Source organism: Galleria mellonella, unplaced genomic scaffold, assembly GCF_026898425.1.
Source record: "Galleria mellonella isolate WM207_F2 unplaced genomic scaffold, CSIRO_AGI_GalMel_v1 utg40, whole genome shotgun sequence".
Classification (NCBI taxonomy): Eukaryota; Metazoa; Arthropoda; class Insecta; order Lepidoptera; family Pyralidae; genus Galleria; species Galleria mellonella.
The window spans coordinates 2,327,097-2,354,703 of record NW_026442094.1 but is presented as its reverse complement, the minus strand read 5'-3'; the positions used below and the strand labels follow the sequence as shown (position 1 = coordinate 2,354,703).

General features: G+C 29.7%; 1 protein-coding gene across 1 annotated transcript; it reads left to right on the top strand.

Annotated features, from left to right (window-relative positions):
- On the top strand, positions 1-26,449 carry LOC113520288 (endochitinase). Its single transcript, XM_026905571.3, has 11 exons — positions 1-42; positions 11,873-11,937; positions 13,455-13,624; positions 15,889-16,054; positions 19,110-19,332; positions 19,810-19,933; positions 20,316-20,513; positions 22,576-22,872; positions 23,457-23,690; positions 24,580-24,657; positions 25,611-26,449. Exons 1-11 carry the CDS (start codon positions 5-7, stop codon positions 25,731-25,733), a joined length of 1,716 nt encoding a protein of 571 aa, XP_026761372.3. The 5' UTR covers positions 1-4; the 3' UTR covers positions 25,734-26,449.
- The last annotated feature ends 1,158 nt before the right edge of the window (positions 26,450-27,607 follow it).

Genomic DNA, 27,607 nt, shown 5'->3' with positions numbered 1-27,607 from the left:
ACCGATGTCGCACAATCGCACGCACGCCGCACCACCGCAACCGTGAGTACCGCATACTAAAACACGCAACACTGCCACACGCACATGTGATAAAAATATTGAAAGAAATTCCAAAAAAAAAAAAATCTGAAATCTATAAAAAAAATTGCGGTAATTTTTCGACTTAAGTGTATTTAAATATGCAATGAAAAAATAATACGATAAAAATTTAACGGTGAATTACTAAATAATAATATATTTGTGTGAATAGTTGTATTGGAATTGAAAAGTAAGGAAGACAAAGCAGGTATTTTATATTAAATAAATATTTAAATGTGGAATATCTATTCAATTACGATACGACTTAATTATCAATATCCATTACAGCTTTAAATCGATTAATTGCCATTTGTTTGTTGTTTACAAAATATTGAATGTTTCAATTAATTATTTCACAATGTTTTCCATATAATCTAGATAATTGACAGAACAACAATGAGTTAAGAGCACTATATTATTTTCCCCTACCGTAACAGTTATAAAGAATTAATATTTTTGCATACTATATTGATGATAATATACTATTCAAATTCAAATCATATTTATTTGCTTGTTACACAGTGAAATAAGGTGTTACATATATGAGTAAGTAAATAACATGCAGCACCCCATAGGGATATGCAAATATTAAATTGTATTTGGTTTTATTACATTGATTTTACAAAATTTCTAATTACAATATTCTTAATATCAAATCATTTTATAAAATTATGTTTATATTTTAAATAATCTTTAATACAGTAATAATAATAGGATAAGTTCACAAATTTCGCCACAATTTGGCATGCAAAATTTAAAATACATTGATAACTATATGTATATATATGTACGTTTGTATTAATTTTCAAATTCCTTTTTAATGTCATAAATGTAATTATATGTATCGTTAGGTATTAATGTTACATTAGCCAGAATAGAACCAGGTTATGTTAAATGCCGATAAATATTGAAGGTTGAATCGTGGGGAGGGCATAACATTTGGAATAGTCGATTTTCACGGTGTCTTCTCATAGTACGAGTACTTACCAACGTGATAGGGTAATGCATTGATTTACTATTGTACCTGATTTGATATATCGATGTTTTATTTTGATTGTAACTGTAGATGTGGGTGTAAACGTTATAATAGAAATTTCTCATTGATAAAGAAGATCATAGAGCCTTTATAATGGTGGTCAGTACTCGGCAGCATTAGTGACCTCACCAGTAGGTTTTACTATAGATTTTGGTTTATACAACAGACATTAGGAAACTGTGAAAAGATTGACCTGATAAGATACTTATATTACTTTATATATTTAGGCTCGCCCCTGATTTGTAAGATTCTAAAATATTCAGTGAAATATAAGTATGTCGAATATTACATTCTCTTCAATGGGGATATATGTAAAATGCTTCTGATTATCTTATTGTGGATTACAGTCATGAGCATGCCTTTTTCAATTGTTTATATTATATTTAATGATTTTTATTTATACTTTGCAATATATATTTACAACATTTTCTATCAGCAGACATACCTAGCTTTTACATGCAATTTCGTCCGCGTGACCGGGATATGTTAATTGACCAAGATAAAATGTAGCCTATGTCATTTTTGATTCTATACAGAACTTATATATTAAATTTATACAAAGCAATTAGTAAAGCCCTTAAGGTGCTAAGAGGTAACATTAAAAAAATCACTTTCGTATTTATAATATTAGTAAAGATAAAATACGTAATTTGAAAATAAATAATAAAGTGTTTGATAGAAATATAATTTACTTTATAATTATTTAGAAACTGTCGGAATAATATTTGTTTAATTTCAAAAGTTTATATTGAATTATATTTGTTTATTTAAATTAGGCTTTGAACTTGTACTCATATCTACGTGAAAGTGTTTATATTATATTCAAACAGTTTAGGATTACATTAACTTTCAAGATCACTTTGAACGCGATTTTCACAACCAGTTTCTCTCCTAAATTAAGTAACATTTAAATTTCTTTTTTTCTTAATTTATTTAGAAAAACGTAATTAATTTAATTGCTTGATATGTATAATGCTTACACGTATAATGTTTTATTAAACTTTTCCATCTATTAGACTGACGTTTTAGTTAGTTTCCTTATTCGAAGAACCGTTGTTAGGGATTTCTGAGAAAGTCATTTTAAGTTATTTCTTACTCTGTGCCGCACAAACTTGTTAATATAAGTATCTACTTAATATTCTCTGACATAAAGTTTCTTATAGTTTAGGAGTATTGTAAAATAAAAGTTCATTGTATACACGATTTAGTTATACTAATAGAACAGAATTTTTTACATTGAACACATCAATAAAGAAGGATATTTTTTTAGAGACATTATTATTGAAACAGCGAATAAATAAATAATACGTACATAAAATATAATAAACATAATCATACTTCTTTTTATTAGTGAATGTAATTGTAAGACAACAAAATTTACCTATGTCCAAAATTTAAAGCTACAAATTTGCATTTTTCTTCATCTATTTAATGATTTTTTTGTACTTAAAATATTAGATTATTTCGTAATAAAACATAAAATTAAGTTATATAATGTGATACTTGGCTATTATTATATGTTCGCATTGTATACCAGCTCAGTCGAAAAGATTCAACATCTAAGTTAAAGGAAATGGTCTGATATACGATGTTTCTGATTTTATACGACTTTTTCTTTAGATAAAAATATTGTAATGTTACACATACTAGCGGACTCGGCAAACGTTCTTTTGCTCCTTACTACTGTTTATCGGATCCATGTTTTCAATCACTTAAATTGGACAAACAATACAAATTGACGAAATTTTATTTAAATTGGTTGTATGGTTTCGGTGTTTAGTGTGAAAGAATACTGCGACACGGAATTTATATATATTCAGATAATTTTTAGCAAAATTCTTGTTATATTTATTATTAGAGCAAATAAAAAATCGGCGGTAGACAAAGGGTTTCACTTTCGGCCGCTGACCTTAGTTGAGACCGAAGCTGGTAATGGTGAAGTCACTTGGTTGTTAGTATTCAAATAACGCACTCACAGTGAACGCTATCAGTACCGGGTTTGGTAAAGCGAGACGAGTGTATGTATGTTCAGGGTGGCATTATGATGGCCTACCATCTACACCTCCTAACTGACGTTTATAAAATAATCGTAAACACTTTTTCTAATTTACCACTTTTCCTTAATTAGATAAAAAGTAGCCTTTGTCCTTCTCCATCTCATATAGAATTTTTATTATATCAGTCTTTAACTGTCTATTGTTGAACATAGGCCTCCCCATAAGGTGACTTTTACCAGTTGTGCCACGCTTGGTAGGCAGGTTGGCAACCGCAGTAAGGTTTTTATGATGTTTTAAGAGGGACGCTGCTGCTCATTATTCGACCATTAAGTTACTTTGGTTGTTTCTTATGACACCAACGGGAATGAAGGGATGGCCCATTCTAAATTCATAAAGTATGTATATACCAAATTTCATAATAATTGGTTACTTATTCATAGCGATTCGGCTAAGAAGTACTAAACAAATACACCGATTTTCACATTTATAATATTACTAAGGCTATTATAAAAAAAGGAAAAGTGGCGATACAGTAATTGTCTTCAGGTATATAGAATTAAAGACAATCTGCCGCCCGCATAATTGGCGTCAATTTAAATTTAGAAAAACCATGTAGAGGATTTGAGATTAGTTAGAATTACCCTAAATGATCTTTTTCTTTTTTAAATTATTTTTATTTTTACTTACCCTAATAATGAAGTACCACGCACATTGCATATTACTGTTTATCCCAAGGGTTGACTGGTGGAGAATGCTATAAGCTTTAAGCCTGCCTTTTATATTTTATTTTGGTCAGTAAAGTTATTGGAATAAATAAATAAATAAGATGTCTAAGCCAGCACTGTCCTGATTGCTATGTAACAGTGATTTGTAAGCGATACGTGTATCGCCACACGTGGGTTATGTTCAAGTGGTATTGACATTTGTCGACTGTAGAGTTATTGTTTTGCAATATAAACTACTGCAGAAACTCGTGAACCGTATATACTTTGTTATTATTAGTATTTTTTTTTACTTTGATTGAACGTGTATTTTTAATGAAAACAACTTTTAAACAAATTGATACATTACTAATTAACAAAATCGAAACCTATGGATTTTGAATACAAACTCATGTATCTAAGATTTTGTTTTGCAGCAAGATGTATTTTGCCCAGTAAAGAAAAATTCTACAAAATTAATATGAGAATAACATTGGAATAAAATATATCGGTTTCAAAATGTTTTTGTAATAAAAATACAGACTAATTCAGAATCTTCTTCTTTTAAAATTAAATAAAAATTCATTATTAGGATAGTTTTTAAATGAATTGATTCTGGAGGATCCATAATCAATTAACTCGTGATTTGCGAGCGAACTGTAGAACCGTTTAGTCGATTATATCGAAGATGTGCACTTTTCTCGTTCAACGGGTCAGTCTAGTTATTCAGTGAGTTAATTAAAAATTATAATGCGAAATTCTTAAATTTGAATTTTGCATTTTGGTAACTTTTCCATTCACTCAAACCCATTCATTTTTTATGTACATATTTTTTTAATTCGTTTAGAATTGAATAAATTTAAAATTTATTTATTAATAAATAAATAAGGATTTATAATTATATTGTTTAACCCTTTTCATTAAAAAAATATGGTATAAAAGGTGACTAATGCTAGTAGTATTCTATACCAGTTAACCATTTTAGATAGATGGATAATTTATTTGTATATTTTATCACATTAATAGCGACAAAGATAGATAAACATTCATAAAAATAGAGATAAATATAAAATAAAGGTAACAGAAAAATATATAAAACGTGACAGATTATTTCTTTTTTTTTTCATGTGTATGCCACAGTAACGAAATGAATATCAAATTAAAACTAAATTAAATATTAAAAAAGTAAACAGCGATATAAAATTGATACTTGTTATTATTTTAGTATTTTGTTTGGAACGAGTAGTTTTAGCTAAATATTAGTCTAGCCAAAGCAAGCCAAATAAGAAAAAATACCGAGTTCAACTAAATTATCCATTTTATACATTTTTAGAGTATACAGAACAGACATTATTTACACAGATAGAAATATGTTAAATTTAATAGAATTATAAATTGGGTAGTTAACCCAGTAATGGTTAACATTAAATTTTATTGGGAGAATTGGTTTATCTAGTCATGAGTGTTATCCTAAACAACGTTACTCTGGAAGAAAGTTTCGATACAATATGTATCTTTATCTGATCAGATTGCTCGAGGCTTGAATATAGTTTTATCTTAAGGATACAGAATTTGGAGACAACATCTTAATTGTTAGAAATACACTTAATGTTGTTTTATATTTCTTTTATTTAGTTACCACTTAGAGATATGTCGTCATTGTTTTTATTCGACTGTCGAACAAATGCAGTAATATTTTTTAGATACAAGTAGCTATGTAAATAGTAAAAAGGATTGCTAGTAACGGGGATTTTTAATAATAAATCCGTGTAGACCTGGAAACTATGGTGTTTAAATCCTAATAGTTTCGTTGCGATGGACCAGTTAACCTAATTTTATTCTCACTTACCAGTAACGTAAACCAATAATGCAAGCAAGGCACCATTCCATTTCCATCCATTAAAAAAAATACCTTTGTAAATATGTCAGGATCTTTGGCGTAAGATTCACATTTTTTAGTGATATTGTAAATTATTCTTATTATAAAAAAATAAAGTTCATTATATCTGCTATCTCGATTAAATCAGCTTTCAAATACAAACAGACAAATACAAGGGTTCAAATTTATAATACCATTATTGCGTCGTAAAGTTAAATACTTAAATTTTGATAGAAGTTTTGCGCAGAAATTATTGCAAGCTGACGCCTGAAAATATCGATTGATGATTTTCACAAAATTGGATCTCATTTAGTTTTTTAAACATTTCATGAATCAATATATCTGTATTTTATGATATTATCGAGCATTCGGGGTTTTGGCATTTACCCCCAAGCCTTTGGCAGTTTATGGCCTTTAAACTCGTATAATAGAGCTGTTTGTCGCGAAACGAATATCAATATAAGATGCCATTGACTGAGTATTTGGTATTTATAAATACCTAATACTGTGTTTGTTTATTAAAAGTCAAAAACCTTTTATATTTTTGTTCAAGAATTCATGTTAAGTTTTTATAAAAGTCAGAGTCGATCTTGTGAGCGAAAGTTTCTTTGTAGTTTAATACAACATAAGTACAAAAAGTAATTTTAAACTAGACTTTTTTAAATAATCACTATACAAACAAAAAATTAAAACTTAATTTTTATAAATAAAAATAAAAACTATTCGTTGGTAAACACATCAGTTGAGAATAGATGAGTTCCATTAATTTTTATAACAGAAAATATTCAGGGATTTGTACAGGACAACGTGCCTAGTCTAATATAAAACTTTAGTGACATTCTACTATTACTATTCACTACTCTACTACTACTGTTACTACTCTACTACTGTATGAAAACTTCTATTACTATATAGGCTAAGTGGCTTTAAATATGATCAATATCAACTGCATCCTGGCAATGTTGGCAAGTATGCTGAATTCTATATGAACCATTGTATATCGTAAGAACCCAACTATAATTAATAACTGTGTGAAATAAAACAATGTGTGGGTCCTGGTAATCTTAATAACGAATTTATTATTATTAATATTTACTTACGAATGGGTACATACAAGTTCACTACTTGATTGTTTCTGTCCATATCGTAAGGGATCTAGGATGAAGTTATATAAATAATTCTCATTTTTCCACTACCATTCTCGTATAATAAAAACTCTGCGCTTTTATTTTTAATTTGTTCTTATAACTTTTAGTGCTAAACAAACTTCTGTTTTCAATTAGTTTGATTTTGATTTGCGATCATTTGAATTGCTGATTTCCTTTGCTATTTCTGTAGATGTTCAACCAGTCTGTGTTGTCCTCTAAAGAATGAAATTATGAGAATTTTCTCGAGAAATCAATGGCATGCAATTAGTTTATGTTTTGCATACGAGTATTTGATCAGGAGAAAAATATTAACATAATTTCTCATCGTTTACATACTCGTAGCGAACTTGTTCTACTAGAAAAATAACTACCATATCCTTTCATTTTTGTAATATATTATATGTACTTATAACGTGTTTTGTAAGTTGTTTTAATATATATATATATATATTTAATTTAAATCTGGATTATTTTTATTTTTAATTCTGCTGTAGCAGAATAATAATGAATTCCTTTTTGAAGACATACAAAACAATAGACATGAAAATATCATTAAAGACCCGACTGAAAAATAGATTATTAACAATTTATATATTTCGCGTTCGATTTCGGTCGGGCTATTAATTAATTAAGCACGGATTTAATTATTTTGGGTAGTGCTCCAGATGTGTTTTACCTGTTTTTCGAAACACAAGATATCTTAGCTTCAGAACTAGGCTATTGATATATGGTATTTATTATTATTATTATACAGTTTGTATTTAGATTATACTGTCGACGTGTAGCTTACTGCGCTTTTATAATTACAACGAATGTAATAACTTTATTTATGAAAATATATGTATACACTATGCTAAATATTGTTTGTATTTTTAGAATACCGTGTACTTAACTAGATTTTATTGCACTAAATATGTAAGTATACTCAAAGACTTTCTTCGAGAATAAAAAAAAAATCAAGTTTATGATTTTTTATTATAGACAGTCTGTCGTGATAATATTTATAATACAGTAAAAGCATCTAATAACATGAAATCGATAGCTAACTAGATTCGTCTGCGTTGTATTGTTGTTGTTCTAATTTTGTAAAGGTATTACGATCTGGAACAGATCTTATAATAGTTTCCTTTTAGTCTATTGTTAATGTGAACACAATGAGAGATGTGTCGGGCACCAGGTCAGGCGGGCAAGTTGTGTGTTGGTGTTGACAATGTTGACAGGCCACAGTCTGACACCGTTATGGACATGGTGTCCCGTTATAAACCGTCTCGTGTGAGCTGTTTGGAATGAGTCTTTAGTTGTTCATGATTTATAATAATTATAAGTCTATAAATAATATTGCTCCGCCACTTCACCAACTTCAGTTAAGACAAATATATGAATCTTAGATTATATAGATAGAGTGTCGTCATAGAAATACTTTAAGAAAAACAGGTCAATTTTTTCATACAATTTGGCGTGATAAATAAGTGATTTCTTTATAACTTTTATATTTATTTTGTCTTATAAATTCTGTATTTTTTTAACTCGTAAAAACTAATTTTATTCATTAAATCATTAAATGAAGATACGTCAGGATATATTATGTGTGTAAGTATATAGAACATTAACAAAAAACGAGTCAGTTAATTTGACAATTAGCTGACAAAAAGTTGACCCGTTTTTGAAGCTCTATCTGTATAATTTAAGATATGAATTAATAAACTTTGTTTAGTGAAAAAAGAAAAAGAAATCATTCAAAGCAATCTTATTAGAGTAAGATACCTCTTGGTTAAACAAGATTAAATGAATAAAATACTTTAAGTATTAATTTTAGATAGTAAAAAATAAAATATATCAACATTGGTCATACGGACGAAGTCGTGGGCAAAAATAAATATTTATACAAGTAATAGCATAAATTTAAATAAATGAGAAAGTTAATTTATGTCTCATCACTTTATGTGTCGATAAAGATTAAAAAGTTAGTTAAAATTTTGCAGTCTAGACGCATTGAACATTCTGAAACATGAGCCCCGCGGGAGAGTTTTATCTTTCCCTCTTAAACAGAAGCACGTTTTTTTGCCGCCTCAGAGGAATATTTATAATTTCCTTTAGTTTTATACGTAATAAAAAATATTTAATAAAATGATAAATCTTAACCTGAAAAAATAAATATGACAGTTGAGCTTTTTGCCAGTTCTTACTGGCTGAAAATGTTTACAGAACTAGCAGGTAGATTTTAAAAAAATATTTAAAAATTTTCTATAGGTACATTATTTTAATTCCAAAAAAACATCTTAGTACCTATAACTACAAATACAACCCATCCAGTTTTTTTGGTATTAGAGATTAAATATATATATATATATATATATATATATATATATATATATATATATATATATATATATATATATATATATATATATATATATATATATATACCTAAAGATAACTATCTTATTTGGAGAAAATATTCAATCAAAACTGTCTCCTATAATATATACAAAAAGATTGCTTTAGTACATGATTTTATGGTATTGAATCTTAATTGTTGGTAAACAATTCGACTTTCCGAAGTTAAATTATAATTACCAAGTTTAATCAAATTATAATTGGGGAAATTAATAAAGTCATAAATATGCAGCGCATTTCTAAATTAATATCCTTCCTCTTTTGATGGTTTTCGTTTTGTTTTGTTTATTGGCCTTACGATTGTGTATTAATATAATTTGAATAAAATATAAATTAATCAGATATTTGAATCGCCAATTCTTTTTACAATATAAAAATGTCTATTATGACCTAGCATATGATATACTTAAGTTATAATATATAAGCAACATGGAGAGTAGACAAATGGCAAATTCTATTTCTGACCACGTTTACGGTTCAGCCCACCTGTCTGGTTTGTTTCAGCATTAGTGAAAACCTTTGTATTTTTATAGCTAGAAACAAAATCAACTGCCCGCAATTCACGTATATTGTAGACTAATTCTATACTGTATTTGTAAAGGAATAAAGTTAATTTTCTATTGGATTCTAGCTTAAATATACTTTGGAATATAATTGTTTACCAGACTCCCTGTAGTCCTACTTACGACATTTCGATATTTGACCACCACGTTTCACAACAATTATTATAGGTGCCAATCGATGCCTCACTCGAGATGTATTTTATAAAAAAAATTACTGAGAATTATAAAACTTTGCTGAATAATAACATAAGACAATTACAAAAATTTGGTGGATAGATATCAGACATAAAACATGTTAATAATTTAATTTGCTACGGTAACACAGCGTTACCAAGTTAGCGCAATTTGGCGTTTAGATTTATAGTACTGATATTTTTAACCGGTAGCTTCAATTTTATATCCCATTTCTTATACCTACTTACCAACATATTAAAAAAGTTAAGAAAAGTTAGATTTTTTCAATTCTTAATATTATACTAATACTAATTAATATAATTATTCATTAGAATATATTGAGTGAGGTCATATTTTAAAGATGAGAGACTTTGTACAAAAGTCGTTTGCATGGCTACCTCTGTCGCTTTTCTATCGTCCGTATACCGTGAAGCAGTTGTATTTGAATGGCTGTGTTTTGGTTTAATGTGTGGGATATGGCAGTGAATTTACAAGGTACAAACGAATAACACTTTAGTCCTCAGGAATGGCAACGCATAGGGGGTATCATGGGCGAAACAGTATACTCTGTTGTCTATGGTACTGCTCATATCTATAGGCCGTCGCCTATAGATATGAGCAGTACCTATAGGCGACGATATTATTACCACTTTCCATCAGGTGTTTCGTCAGCTTGTTTGTAGTTCTAAGTTGTATTTAAAAAAGATGTCCATGATACTACATAATAAATAATTTCCCTTAGCAAATAAACCTATCGCTATTGATATTTGCTATATAGTTATATCGTTATGTTACGAGTTTCACTGTAAAAATTTAAAAATTAGGGTAGTATGAGACAGAAATGTCTAAAGTCTTGTTCTATCTCATAGCTAACGAAAACGTATCAGTCAGCAGATTTGTTAGCTACTTGTTTACGGGTACCGAGTTATTTATATTCTTCTATCTCCGTTTCTGCCGAACACGAAATTTTTATAAGAAAATTATGAACATGGAAATGAAATGTGCTTTGGGCGTTTCTACGTAACCTAAATCATTTGAGTTATGGATCAAACTCAATTTATGTAAATAATAACAGCTTCTATTTATATAATATCCAAAAAGTTTTATCTATTTTAGTATAAATAATAACGGTAAATTATAAATAAATTTCGCAGAAAATGTATCATTAAATTTGAGTAACGAAGAGAATACTACGATTAGTTATCTTTAATACAATCTTATCTTTTAAATTGTCTTAATGATTAGAATAAAAAATTATTCAGTTTTTTACAACATATTTTTAAAGATATAATAATATATATCATAATTTAAAAAGTAGGATAGAACTGGGTTCAATTAGAATGGATTGGTAGAAATTAAATATGTACGAGTACACAAGTAAATATTCATTATTCAATTTTGTTATTTTCCTAAATATAGCTCCGAACTGAATAGCAATATTAAAACAAATAATTTAATATTTTATAATTAATCACTAAAATATCAGACTTGAATACTATTATTGCATATTATACCTTATTTAACTAAATTGATATTTTCTAATTGAAGTATAAAGTTATCAACAATTTATTTAATAAAGCTTTATATTTGAATAGTAATATATATTTTAATTTAATATTTACTTAATCTTTATTAATATTATAAATGTGAATGTGAGTTTGTTTGTTTGTTATGTAATAACGCTATAATGCTTAAATTATTTACTATGATTGGTATGTACTATATGGTATGGAGAAATACATAAGGTACTTTTTAACTCACGGACAGTAAAAAATATTCCGATTATGCGGATGAAATCGCCGGTAAAAGCTAGTATTTATATAAATATATTATTTAATAGTAATATAATTATCAATTCAATAAACAATATTACATACACTGCTTTTTAATTCATTGCAGGTTCAAAATGCGAACGTTACTTGTGACGTTGGCCATCTGCATTGCTCTCACAAACGCTGCTCAATGTAAGTAATTTATCACAACAACAAACTTATTAACAATACATTTACATTAAAACGTAGTAAAAAGTATAATAAAATGCAATTACATAAGAAGATAATTAATTTATGTTGTTTATTCTATTTTATGGTAAACTTAGTTACATTTATTCCACAATGTAAATTGAATATGCAGGGATTTACTTAATTGCTACCTCTGTTAATTCATTCAAAGAAGAATACGTTTTCTTAATGAATAAAATAATTCAAATATCAAAATTAATATTATTTTTTAGATCGTTATCATTAAATTCATCGTAATTCCTATTTGATGATACTTAAGAAACCAAGCTCTTGGTATATATACAAAAGTGCAACCTTGGTATGTATAAATGCACATATTTGACTTATACTTCTCATATTTGAGGAGGAATTCACCATGCTGGGCGTGTTGTTTGTTTTTTATTTGTTTGTTATGTAGTTTTATTTCAGATTTTTCCTTATTTTGCCCTAGTTTATTTTTTTAGTTACCTTTTACGACTTAATAATTTTATGATTATTGAATATATTACTTTGTTTAATAACATATTTTATTAATTATTTCATTTAATAATAGAATTAAACATTAACATTAAGGGTTATCACATTGTAATAATACCTATACAAATATAGAGAAAGGTCAATAACCAAATACATTTCCAAATGACAATCATTTACGTATTGTATGATACTATCTACTTTGTTTTTATTACTGTTATATTTTCCATTCCGCTAAAATAATGCTAATTTATACTACGACGGTATTTAATGATCAGCTAGTTGGTAATTCCTTTCTTGTTAGGTGCATATCGGAAGTGGCTAAGCCGATGATTAATTTCTTTAATTAACATATACTATTTGATTGTTTAATACCTCTCGAACTAAAAGTTTATTGGAATTTTATGAAAAAGTTACTTAATTATTATGCTTAAATACACGATGGGATTATAAAGTCATACATAGATAAAATAATCTTTATCTTCATTTAATAAACTAGACGTTCCCCGCTACATTGCTTACATGAATCAACGTATAAAAGTATCTTATGCGTTAAGTTAGGATATAACCCATTCTTGTATATGAGTTTCATATAAATCCGTTCAGTTATTTCATTACAAATTACTTATTTATGGAAACATGTCTAACGTTGCATTCATTCGAATGAAGTTGTCATTTAATAATATTATTATGGGTTCCTTTATTTTACTTGTAAATTCAGTAATCTGGTTTAAAGAGCAAGATAAGACAAAGATATTACTAGATTCTTTAGGAATATTACACGGGTCGACAATGTACCCTACAAGGGCAGATTTAAAGAATGATACAACAACTATTTACAAAATCTGTCAAAGGGGACAATTTTGCGACATCAGATTCAATTTGTTTTAATATTAATTTTTTAACAAATGACTTATATAATCGTGTAGGGAGTTATAAATAAAAATTGGTTACACTTGTTAAAAAAAATGTTCTTAAGTAATTTAAAATGCGTTGTTTTTTTACAGCGGATGGCAGAGCGCGCATAGTATGCTACTTCAGTAACTGGGCGGTGTACCGGCCAGGCGTTGGCCGGTACGGGATTGAGGATATTCCGGTTGATATGTGCACACACATTATATACTCATTCATTGGAGTCACCGAGAAGAGTAGCGAGGTGCTCATCATTGATCCTGAGGTGAGAATAGAAACACTTGTATCTATACTAATGACTCGCTTGGATTTCGCATTATTTTTCTGACAGTGAAAGGTAGCCCATGTTATTCGTTGATGTTGTAACTTTTTACAGGTGCAAAATTTTAAAAAATCGATTGTTTTTTGAGTTTATCTATTACGAACAAAAAATAAAAAAGTCCTTCTTTGTAATAATGTTCGTATAGAAAAATACGTAATAGATTCACACTTTAGTAGATATAGTAATATTACCAGTAAAGTATTATATTATTTGTGGTAACACTATGGATGTTGGTATAATAAACAGATATGAGTCATGTTGAAGGACGCAATTTGAATTCCGTTCTTCTGCAGTGAAAACACTAGATATTGAAATAAGTAGAATATTTGCTGGATCACGAATGCAGGTCTAAAAAGTAGGACATCAAAACAATAACGCTCGGCTAATATTTGCATTCGTATGCATAGAGATAGTGGGGTAATATGTTTATCGAGGCTGCATTGTCAGTTGAGTATCTCGAATATTCACCCTCATGTAAATTTACAGTGACTTGGTAGTTTGATTAAATATGCGAGTTACATTGTTTGAATTACTAACATAAATGTAACAAAGTTAAATAACGATCGATTTAATCGAATGGATTATAAAGTACGATAATTTAGAAGTTGCTTATTTTAGAGATTAAGCTTGAATCCTGAATTTGATATTATTATTATATCAGCCGTTAACTGTCCACTGTCCCTACCCATAAAGTAAGCTTTGCCAGTAGCTGCTACACACTGCGGCAACCGCAGCATTGGTAACCGCAGTTAGTCTTTGAAGATGTTTTAAGAGGGACGCTGTTGCTCATCCTTTGACCGTCAAATTCCCTTAGTTTCCTCTTATGACACCTAAGGGAAAGGAAGGGGTGACCTATTATATACCGAGACCTAAAGGCAACTTCGATGTACTCGTATTTAAATATTATACAAATAAATTGATCAGCGGGTCTACCATGAAATAAAATTCCGAAATGAAATTTCGTGTTTTTGTTTATACCAAAATCGGACCAATAAATGGAGTTTAACATTTCGTTCATCATACATCCTATCATAAAAGTCCAAAGGAACAATATTTTAACATTTTTATTATTTCCAAACGGCATGTACTCGTATTATGTAACTTTAACATCAAAATTGTGTTTCGTTTGGCTCCGAAATTTCGGAGCACATTTCATGGTAGGCCCTCCGGATGTGGCAAAATTAGGTATAATCGATAAATAATGTTAAACTATTATTTAAAAGTATTTTGAAATAAGAACGCGATAAGCAAAGCATATTAGAATCGTTCATAAAATATAGTTTTAATTTGTGCACTGATCAGGCAATAAATTTAGCACTGATAACTTTATCATTAGAAATGATTGTACTCACCTATATCGAAATACGTTTAGCTGTTAAAGAAGAATCTTATACTCGTATTTCTTTCTAAATCGATACTTTTTTTACTTTAAACTTTAAAATAAGGTGGCATATAGCAAAGATAATGAAGTGCAATGTCTTAACTTATTGTTAGGGATCATTGACCGGACATCGTTGGTCACAGACGTAAACTTAAAGTGAGAAACTTTACTAGGTACTCACGTTTTTTATGTTTTATTTTAGAAGACACGATGAATTATTTTTGTTATTGTCTGATTTACTTATCATATAGATAAGTCCATATTACTGGTTAGTTAATTAGAATTATTTTGTTTAATTCCTTTACAATGGTAAAGTATATTTAGAATACATCTAATATTACTTGGAATTTGCTATTATTTTATACTGAGAACCGATCTTGAGGTCCTATTGAACCTATAGAAATCAGTATTAATTGTGAACTGATCGGAATAAGAAAGTTTGACTGCATATTTTGTAATGCGAGTCTTCGTCAACCGTAAACTTATTTTTAAAATTTCATTAAAAATTGATTTTTTAAAATAATTACTAACTTTAGTGTTATGAAGTTAGGTTAGATTTTAAATACTTTCTTCATAATATATCCTATTAAATTTCTAGATTTATAAGATTGATATATAGTAATTAATAGATTAATAATTTAAAAGGCTTACATAGTATATTCTGGGACGTCGATGTAAATAACTATTTATTTGGAATTATAAATACAAAAATATAATGGGAACAATTTTCAAAGATTATGCAGTTGCTCATATCTATCGTGATGGTCTTAAATATATAAATATTAGTGAAGTATTAAGTGTAAAAATATCCTTTTAATCTTTCCAGTTGGATGTAGATAACAACGGTTTCCGCAACTTCACGTCTCTTCGCTCATCTCATCCGAGCGTGAAGTTTATGGTAGCAGTTGGAGGCTGGGCAGAAGGTGGTTCCAAGTATTCACACATGGTCGCACAGAAGAGCTCCAGAATGGCATTTGTCAGAAGTATTGTTGGTGAGTAGAAAGTGCACTAACGACTCTTTGGTTCTTTTCCACTGGTCGTTTATCCGAAGGCTTAATGAGCTAGAAGGGATATTAAAAGTTACTGGTCAATTTGCTGTTCTGGTAGAGATTATACTCATAGTATATTTGTTATTTAAATTATATTGTGTCACTTTAGGTGTATTTTTCTAATAAAAAATAGCACGTTTTAAATAAAAAGTTGTTTATTGAGAGAAAATAAAAATTCCGTGAAATATTAAATAAATAATATATATCAAAAATAAGAATTTAATAGGCCTTATATTTAACATTTTGTTACATATTATATGTTTTTGTAGTAAGTATAATCAGAGTATAATGAACTATTTTTCATATAACTAAGTCGGTTCCTATCATTTTAAAATATTGTCATCTATGTTAGCCTTTACTTCTCAGGTTGATTATTCTATAAAACGTAATAGTGTTACATAATAACACTAACATTTACTTATCATAATTATGTATACGTCTTAATTATTTTAATACGGATTATGAAATAAGGGTAACAAAGGCAGCCGTCAGTGCGGGGACACTTAGTGAGTTATGCGGTCAGACATAATTTTTCCGCGTGTTGGCGGGAACAAAGATGCGGAAAATGTAATATAATTATGTAACAATTATTTAGATGAGAGTAACTGGGTAAAAAATTATTATATTTTTTTCAATAAAAATTTTAGATAAGAGATTAATTTAATATAGGTTTTATGATTCTTATAGCTTATACCTTTAGTAATTATCACATATGATTTATTAATACGTAAATACATGAATAATTAATAAGTATTATTGAGTCTTGGATTAAAATTGTGCTCATTTTCAAGCAAATTTTTATATACAACTTAGTATTGCAAACAAGCTGACGGCCCATGCGATAGCTATGATACCCACCCTACGTTGCCATTTTTGACAACTCAGGTGTTATTCCTCTGTATACTGTAAATTCATTACCATATCTCACCTTTCAATCGAACTACAGTCATGCAAATACAACTGCTACACGGTAGAAACACGAGTGGGACAAAGGTGCCCAAACAAATGACTTTTGTACAAAGTCTCCCTCTGGTAAATTTGCTGAAATAAGTATTTTGGCATAAAAATAGTAGAAGTACTTTATAATAGGTATTTAGAAAATGCGATCTGACAGCAAGTAAAATCTTTATAAAATAATGTTACAAATATAGATATTAATACTAATATTTTGAAAAATATTGCATTTAAAATCATATAATATGTATAGGGCAAATAATATTATTGCATTATAATTTTTAAACAATGTCTGAATATAGACGTTGTTTAAATACATTTCAAGTGAAGATACAGGAAGAAAAAAGTTGTCGTTATATTTAAGTAAACCAATTACGATGCCACATTAGAGAATTATTTACAGCTCCCTTGTCCAATTTTCGTAAACAAGTCACATCTTACAAGGGAGTCTGCGCTGAATCTTAATGAACTTATTATCAACAAAACAGAAATAAGTATGATAATATGCTCTATTTAATCGACAATTTTGTTTGTGTCTCAATAAAAATAACAACAATATAATAAAATGTCGTAAGGGTTTCATGAAACGTTACAATAATACACTTGATGTGGTTTTCATTGTTATGACGTCAATTTTTTTTTGGGAAAGTTCATTTGTACGATGTAAATATGATAGCTTTAGATTAGTAAAGTGAAAAATGTTTATTATTAATACCCTAACCTTTTTTTTATTATGTTTAGATAATTGTTAATTACATTTAAATAATTAGATGGGTTTAAATGAAATTAAATTTGATTGAAGTTAGATTATATATGTAGGTTTACTGTAATAAGTCCTATTTTACTTTTATATAAAGGCGAGGCGTATATAGCCGAAAGAGGAAAATGAAAGGAGAAATACGCTGACATATGGAATCTCTGGTGGGGTAAACAGTAGCAGTTGTATAATTGTCGTGGTATTATATCTATTAATTTTTGTTTATATATGCTTCATGAATATATATATATTATGCTCCTTGAAAATATATATATTTTCATGGAGCATAATATGAATTTACCTCTCAGATTAACGGTGTTCCCATAACCAGGAGTTAGTTGAAATTTTAAATTTACGCACCATCAGGGTTTAGGTTTCATTATTAGTTATAGTTAAATTCGAAGTAATTACGTCGAGTACTCATAGTTTCGCTAGTTTCGTAAATATTATCATAGAAAAAGTATAACAATCCCTATTAACTTTTTTATCTGTGTTATTACTAAATACTTATTGGTGTCTTGGCTTGGAAACAAGAATAATAAACACAATTTTACTACCAATTCTCATCTATAAGAATTGAGAAATATTTTGTACGAATATTTCTTTTCCTTTCTTTCGTTAGTAGAATTTTACTATTTTTATCACGACTATGTACTATTTATCACATCTTCTGGTGTAATAAAATTGTTATGCAACCCAAGGGAATGTGGTAAAAATAATATTTTTCATATTTTTTCATTTAAGTTATATATCAAATAGTCTTCTTAATAGAGTTACTTCTTTTACAACTTTTTGGTTGCTATATAATACGCAAACACAAAAATATTGTCATTCTTAAGAACGAACGGTATAAATGAAATAAAAACTTCGGAGAAACATGGTGTACCTGAATTATGTTTAGTTTTTTGACATTTAATATTACAAGATACTCGTAGTTCGAGACGTATGTTATGTAAATAATACTAGAATCTTTTGAAAAATCTTCAGGGAAATTTTATATTTGTATATTTTTCGCTGTTTAATTTGTCTCGGCAAATAATTATAATATTCCCATGATATTAAGTAAGATTACCTAGTCGTCTAGATTAAATTATTCGTTCGTTATATTTAAATCGATAAAAAATTGGCAAATACGGTGTTAGTTTCGAACTATTTACTGCATTTATAAACCCCAATGCCATCTATCTTATAAAAAAACAAACTCTTCTGATTTATAGTAGGTATTAGGTAACATAGATAATATATAAAATAAATATTTATGTGAATGAGTTTATATTATTTTTTCAGATTTCCTAAAAAAATATGACTTCGACGGCCTGGACTTAGATTGGGAGTACCCTGGTGCAGCAGATCGTGGTGGTTCATTCTCCGATAAAGACCGGTTCTTATACTTGGTGCAAGAATTGAGAAGAGCCTTTATCAGAGCTGGCAAAGGCTGGGAGTTAACTGCTGCTGTACCGCTCGCTAACTTCAGATTGATGGAAGGATACCACGTGCCTGAACTTTGCCAGTGAGTTTAGATGTATTGATATTAACAATACCACATTCTATGCAATGTCTTTTGTAATACCATAATTTCATAAATAATAGAAACACTGATATCTGAACATTTTTTCTCACTTTTAAATTATTGTAAAAAAAAAATAGTAATTTGAGTCATAAACGTGATTAAACAAAGACTGCGATCCCACATTTTAAAATTTAATTATTATATAATTAGATATTTGGAAATGTATTATTAATTTAAAATAAAAATGTTATTTAAATATGAAATATATTACGAAAATCTATAGATAGTTTAAGTAGTTTACCAAATGTGTGGATTAAAAATAAATTCTTATATAATATGAATATTGCAATGCATGTGTCATGTGTAAAATTATTTTGGTTTGTAATGATTTTCATCAGTAGGCTGGGGGAGAGTAAGCCAAAAATTTAAATCAACATGCAAATATAATAGTTATACTTAAAAATGTTACTATTACAGGGACCTAGACGCTATTCATGTAATGTCATACGATTTGCGTGGCAACTGGGCCGGCTTTGCCGATGTTCATTCCCCTTTATACAAGCGACCACATGACCAGTGGGCCTATGAAAAACTCAATGTGGTAAGTTAAATAATATTATTTTAAATTAGCATTAAATCTGGAATGTAATAAGATAATTTTATTTTAATTTTACGTTATATTTAAAGTTAGTTAATTAACAGGTTATCTACCTGTTTACAACTACTTTACTAATGGCCCCAATGTTAGAAATATATTCTATTATATCTACCTCCATGTAGCCCCCTGCCTTCCCTGAAAATCAACATTGTTAATTCCTAGCGAATTCGTTGTGATAGATCAACTGGTCTAACTTCATTCCTCACCTATCATTTTACATTGGTACCTCGCCAGCTATTATTACACTTAAAAAGTTTTGACCTTAAGGTAAGATGCACGAAATTTTTAATGAAAACTGATTTAATTATATTATTTGTTTACTCAGAATGACGGTCTTAGACTATGGGAGGACAAAGGCTGTCCCACCAATAAGTTGGTGGTTGGTATACCGTTTTATGGTCGATCCTTCACCCTGTCTTCGGGAAATAACAACTACAATCTGGGAACATACATTAACAAAGAAGCAGGTGGTGGCGATCCAGCCCCTTACACGAACGCTACTGGTTTCTGGGCTTATTATGAAGTAAGTATTCTGTTTTTATTGTTTGAACCTAAATATTTATAATTTTATATAAAAAAAGTTTTCTTTAATCATTACCAAATTAGTATAAGAACTAAAAATGGAGTGTTATTATTTGGATTAACTTATAAATTTAGAAAATAGCGCGTAAATACGAATAAATAAAATAACAATAATGATTATAAATATTGTTATAAATATTAATTCACAAAAAAGACTCCAGTCTTGACAAAAATAGAATGCGTCTTACATGAAAGAGTAGCACAGTAAAGTACAGAGTTGGCAATGGTGTACCTTAAGCGTATAAAATATATACAAAAAAATCTGTTGAACTTAGAACTTCCGCTTTTTTAGAAATGAATATTAAAAGTGTGAATTTTTAAATACGTGACTCGTTTTAATAGGTAACTAAAAAGTTTATAGTAAAATATTCAAAGGTGTTATTCCACAGTGCCCTCCCAGTAGAGATAGGCTGATAAAGGTCGCACTTTCTACTGAAGTAGTTAAAAACATTTACCTTACATGTTCAATTATTTATTGAGATACAGATTAAACTTTTAATGGAGTGCAAATATAGGTTTCAATTTATATAATATCATTAAAATCCGTTCAACTATTTTCTTATGATGATATAACAAACGTCATTTCTAAAAAAGACTGGACCGATAGAAAGATACTATTCTTTCAGGACAGTACCTTTGTATGGGCCGAACTCTATATTTATTTCTCATCCTAGGCTAATTTTTACGATTTCAATATTCAAACTATCTCTGTATGTAATAGCTATGTATTATATTATATAGTGATATCAACCTTGATTAATTATAAGAAATGCGCCTAATTCTAAGAGATTTTACCTATTTTTATCTTAAAGAAAGGACGCGTACAAACGCACGGCCTAAATAGTCCGAGCACAATAAAATACTTAAAATGGTTTGCTATATGGCGCATTTTATAATAGTACACGAATTGCACAATAGTAATCTTTGTCTTCGGATAAAATGTCCATCGTGCGTTTTTATTTGACATCATATCATTGAGGGAGGTATAAATTGATAGATCTTTTAGACAGTAGATCCCATGGTATTCGGTGTAATATTCCCTGGAGAAGAAGTATAATGGCAATATGCTTAGACAGCCTCTAATTGGCTGGTTCCTGTCTACAGCATTGATATTGACGAAGGGTGACAGCGGTACGGAACCCGCTAGTATAATGATAGCCAATAAATAAGTTCCGGTTATCTAAAACGAATGTACTGGAAAGAGCTGCTAGTAATGATGGGCATTAAAACTCGTCTGAAGAATATGGAAACGATTTGGTTGAGTTTCATCTAAACTGTAGAAACTGCTACTTCAATGGGCTCTGGGATAATAGAATGTAATAGATAACATTTTCTTATTTATTAATACACCTAATGACGTCATTTTTCACGCTTAAGTATTTACTCCGAATCAGGAATTCAGTTGAAACACAATGACAAAAACAATTTAAGGATATGAGTTTTGTTATAATATTTATTAGATAGGTATTGAAATTAATTATCAGATTGTTTTCCATTTCAAGTTGTATGTATAATATTTTGATTAAATAAGTAATCATAAGTACTTTAGGTCGGTCACCAGAGGGAGACTTTGTACAAAAGTCGATTGCTTGGGTACCTCTGTCCCATTCGTGTTTCTATCGTGAAGCAGTTGTGTTTGCATGGCTGTGTTTCGGTTTGAAGGGTGGGATATGGCGTGAATTTACAGGGTACAGAGAATAACATCTGAGTCCTCAGGAATGGCAACGCATGAGGGGTATCATGGGCGAAACAGTATACTCTGTTATGTCCATAGTACTGCTCATGTCTATAGGCGACGGTTACCACTTTCCATTAGGTGGCCCGTCAGCTTGTTTGTCATTCTTAGTTGTATAAAAAAATTATATACGGTATAAAGTAATACAATAATTAATTATTTATATATATCAAGACATAGTTATAGGCTTCAATAATACAATTTGGTATAATAGTATATCATAGTTATAGAAAAAGTAAATCTATTTGAAACTTTATTATTATTTTAGATTTGCACTGAAGTCGATAAGGAGGAATCGGGCTGGACTAAGAAATGGGATGAACACGGAAAATGTCCCTATGCCTACAAAGGCACCCAGTGGGTTGGTTACGAAGATCCCCGCAGTGTGGAAATCAAGATGAACTGGATTAAAGAAAAGGGTTACTTGGGTGCTATGACCTGGGCTATTGATATGGATGACTTCCAAGGGTTGTGTGGCGAAAAGAATCCTTTAATAAAGTTACTTCATAAGCACATGAGTTCATATACTGTACCACCGCCACGCACGGGAAATACTACTCCTACAGTAAGTATACATTGTAATTTTGGGACAGTTCTCTAAGATTAGGATCAAAAATATTTTTTATTAACATTTTTGATGCAAGTAGTATTTAACATTCTTAATGATAGAGCAAGAAAATACCGACTATAACTTTTATAAAATTAGTATTTAGCACAGCAGGAAGATTTTTCAATTAAAAGAACAGTTATCAAAATTGGTTTACAATTGGAGTAAATAATATTGAATGATATAGGTGTACACATATAATTTACAATTTTGCTCCATAAAAATTAAAGGTTTCATTAATAAAGTTTATTAATTGCAAAAACAAAATATAAATTGCAAAAAATATCAAATATACCCGTTACTTAACACAGTCTTCTTTTAAAATAACTAAAAAAAAAATGTTGATTAATTTCTTCATAATTGTATTATTATATCTGAAAAGCATGGCTGCAGAAGAATATCTACTTCGCAAATTACACTCAGCGTCGTGACATAACAAAGATAGATGGGGTAAAGTCATGTAAAACTGTAGCGATGAGATGTAAGCAATAAATCGTTCTGATAAATGGCAATCTCGTTATTCATGGAGATATTATCTTTAGCCGGATTGGGCGAAGCCGCCGTCGACGCCGTCCGACCCCTCGGAAGGGGAGCCGATTCCCACTACAACTACATCGAGACCGAGTACTACGGCCAGACCGGCTACGACTACTAGGCCGTCTATAACTACTAGGCCTACTATTGCTGCTAAGCCGACTACTACTTCGACTACGCAGTCACCTACAACATCTACGGCAGCATCTACTAGCACTGATATTGATGTTGAGCAGCCTGTGGTAATTTTATTTTAATTTGTATTGTAGTATCAAATATACTCACTAATATTATAAATATCAAAGTGAGTTAGCTTCCCCAATCACTATACGTACTATATCTAATGGTGGATAGGCTATACTTTCTATCTCGGTTAATGAACCTATTCCAATCACGCGGATAAAGTCTTAGGTAAAAACTAGTAATATTGTAAACCTATATCGAGTAGGTACATCAAATCGAGTTAATAATAATAATGTGACACATAATTATAACAATAGTTTGGTCCATAAGCTAGGATACCATAATGCGCAGCTTTTTATCGCGTATAGCACAAGTAATATTTAAAAAAACCTTGTATTATGAGAAACCAGGTTACAAACATGTGGGGGTACAATCCACAACACTTAGACTCGAATCAATTCAAAAAATCCATTTCCTAATTTGGCCCGATCGGGAATTAAATCCGGAACCGCATTTATGCAAAGCAACGTACTTATCACTGCGCCACGGAGATTGTCGAGTCAAAATCAACTGAATGTTAGATGTGGGTCAATCTTACTGCGTTTCCTGTCATATATTTATTTTTTGCACGCAATAAAATATGTATACAGAGCGGACTTAATGTGTGATGGCATTCTGTACATATAACATGAAGTAATAAATATTCTGTTCCATTCATGTCATTGAACAATATTATTAATCTTTTGTACAGTATTATATTTACATATTATAAATACACCACTTACTCATGTTTATCAGATTTTTCTTTTGAATTAACCGTGTTCACCATTTCGTCCGCATACTAAGACATATTGATTAATTAAGATAAAAAGACTTTCCAAATCTCGAATTTTAATTAAAACACCGATGGTATATAAATTAGATGAATAATTGTGATTGTTTTAACAGGAGAACGAGATCGACTCTCCTGACGATGTATGCACATCTCAACAAGACTATGTTGCTGACAAGAAACACTGCGATAAGGTAATTGTAATTTTCATATCAGCTCTTAACTGTCCACTGCTGAACATAAGCCTTCCCCATCAGGGAAGTTTTGCTAGTAGTTGCCACGTTTGGCAGGCGGGTGGCAACTGCAGTTAGGCTTTTAGAAATGTTTTGTGAGGATCGCTGCTATCCATCCATCGATCATTTATTTCCTTTAGTTGCATCTTACGACATCCATGGGAAAGGAAGGGGTGGCCTATTTTATGACAGTTTATTTTTCATCTTATATAATTATAACTTTACATAAGATGAAATACAAACAATTATATAGTAATTTCTTGCAAAATGATAAAAAAAATAAGCCTTCCGTTTGATAGCTATGTTTGTTCATAGGAAAGTTATAATAGATACTCCTTTGGGAAAAATATTTGGTTTCATGGTAAAAACCTTCATTAAAAGGACGTTAATGATGTTATATTACGAAGCAAAGGCAACATAATATATTTTTCTTATGTTTTATGTCTAGGTGGCGGTTGCCATTTTTTTTATCACATGAGTTGTTGGTTTATTTGCTATTTAATCATCAAAAAAAAGATCGCTGTATGTGTCCCGGCATAGAATGGGCCACCCTTTACTTTCTCGTAAGTGTCGTCTAAGCAAAAGTTTATCGTAAGTGTCCCTTGCCCTTTCTTAGTCGAGGCGACTAAGAAAGGGCAAGGGACGGGCAGCAACCTCCCTCTTACAATACCTCTAAAAGCCTAACCGCGCGCATTTTCCTGCCTGCCTAACGTGGAAACTGCTGGCAAAACTCCCCTTATGGGGAAGTTTTATGTCCAGCAATGGACAATCAACGGCTGAAATAATAAAAAAAGTTAAACACTCTTTTAGTAGATAGTGTATTATAATTGGGCTATGTCGACTTTTACTATTACATACATAGTAAGTAAAAAGTGTCCAAAATTTAATTTTGACATATATATTTTTTTCCACAGTATTGGCGCTGCGTGAATGGAGAGCCTGTCCAGTTTACATGCCTTCCCGGGACCGTTTTCAATTCGAAACTCAATGTCTGCGATTGGCCTGACAATGCTAAACGCCTCGATTGCCCACCGTAAACTTAATTGTATAATTAATATTATAATTGTAATTTCACGTGAATAGGAATCTTTAATTGTTACGTGTTTGTTTGTAGTTGTCAGAATTGTTTCTGTAAATGATTTACAATTGTGACAACATTTTTTTAATTAAATGAAATAATATTGTCGTGTTTTGTTCCCTTCGTAACATAATACGCTAATGTTATATATAATAGAGAATACTAGTTAAAATAGATTAGTGCAGTGGTTTTTTTTTTCAGTGACAAAAATCAAAATGTAGTTCAAATATAGTTCGTGATAATTATTATCAGATAGAAGTTTTGTTATATAAATACTCATAGTGTAAAATGATAAAAAACATGTAGACTAAATAATTATGAACATTAAGAATTAATATGTAAAATTGGTCGTTGTCGAAGACTGTTAGTGATTAATCGTATCGTTTTTAGTAGATTACAGTTTATAAAAATGTTTCGTTTAAAAAGCTCCTGTATATTATTATGCGATAAGTTAACGCAGAAAACATAATATTATTAATTTCTTGGATAATTTGTTACAAGCTGGCGTGGCTATCGTGGCAGCCAATTACACGGTTCTCGACTTCAACGGAATTTAAATGAAATTTTCAGAACTCCTGAGGAGTGGTCTCGTCTCTAACTAGGTTATTTTATGTTAATTAATTTATTTCTAACAATAATTGATACGTAATAAATATCGTTAGCAAATTAAAACAATGTTTTTTTATTGCCTATTTTCTTAAATTAAATCTGTGAAGGAAAATTGAAATATTTGACATGATCTGTTTGTTTAAGCTAATGTGTTAGTAACAAATTAAAATACTTAAGATATTATTCTATGAAAAAAAAATTGCGACTTCAATCGTAATAGAATTAGTAGGTAATCTGAAAGGGTATATCCTATCCTATCCTGCATATACATTATTGTATTTAAAGCAAAAGGTTGAAATGGCTTATAATACACTGCATTTTTTAGTGCACAGAAACATAAAGAAATTATAAATTTGAAAGCGAATTAGTTTGTTTTCTTTAGGCGCTTCAACGACATGACCAATAGTTATGAAATTTGGTACCTATTCAGGTAATGTATGAGATGAAGATAAACGTAGACTACTTTTTGCCTTGTCAATAGACGTTATCTTGATCATGCAAACGAAGTTGCAGGCAAATCAGCAGTCAGTCTATCATTTTTAGCATTACTTACCAGAGGGAGACTTTGTACAAAAGTCGATTGCTTGGGTACCTCTGTCTCATTCGTGTTTCTACCGTGAAGCAGTTGTGTTTGCATGGCTGTGTTTCGGTTTGAAGGGTGGGATATGGCGTGAATTTACTGGGTACAGAGGAATAATACCTGAGTCCTCAGGAATGTCAATGCATGGGGGATATCATGGGCGAAACAGTATTCTCTGTTATGTTTATGGTACTGCTCATGTCTATAGGCGACGGTTACCACTTTCCATCAGGTGGGTCGTCAGCTTGTTTGCTATTCTAAGTTGTATAAAAAAAATCTTAGTATAAAAAAAAAACTATCATAATTAACTACATTTTTTTTCCAATTTAAAATATAACTTGAGTCTAGGGCATAATTAAACTGGAAAGAAATTTTACATTATCATTGTAAGCGAATAATTTACATATCTAAATAGAAAAGGGCAGATAAAACATCCTTTAAAAAGTGTGAGTAGATTTAGAAATAAGAACAGACAGGTTGATACTTTTAAATAACAATGAGTCTGACACCTGACACTTAACTAGTGAAACAAAAACGACTTTTTTTTATAAATTCAATAAAATATCTATTGGCATACGATAGACATGAATGAAAATGAATCATCTTCTAGCACTTAGATTTTATATGTAGATATAACCCCTTTA

Bases quoted from the DNA above. Each gene is read 5' to 3' on its own strand.
- LOC113520288 (XM_026905571.3), top strand. From the start codon at position 5: ATGTCGCACAATCGCACGCACGCCGCACCACCGCAACC. The intron at 16,055-19,109 runs GTGAGTAGAAAG...TTATTTTTTCAG, and splicing joins ATTTGTCAGAAGTATTGTTG to ATTTCCTAAAAAAATATGAC. The intron at 24,658-25,610 runs GTAATTGTAATT...TTTTTTCCACAG, and splicing joins ACAAGAAACACTGCGATAAG to TATTGGCGCTGCGTGAATGG.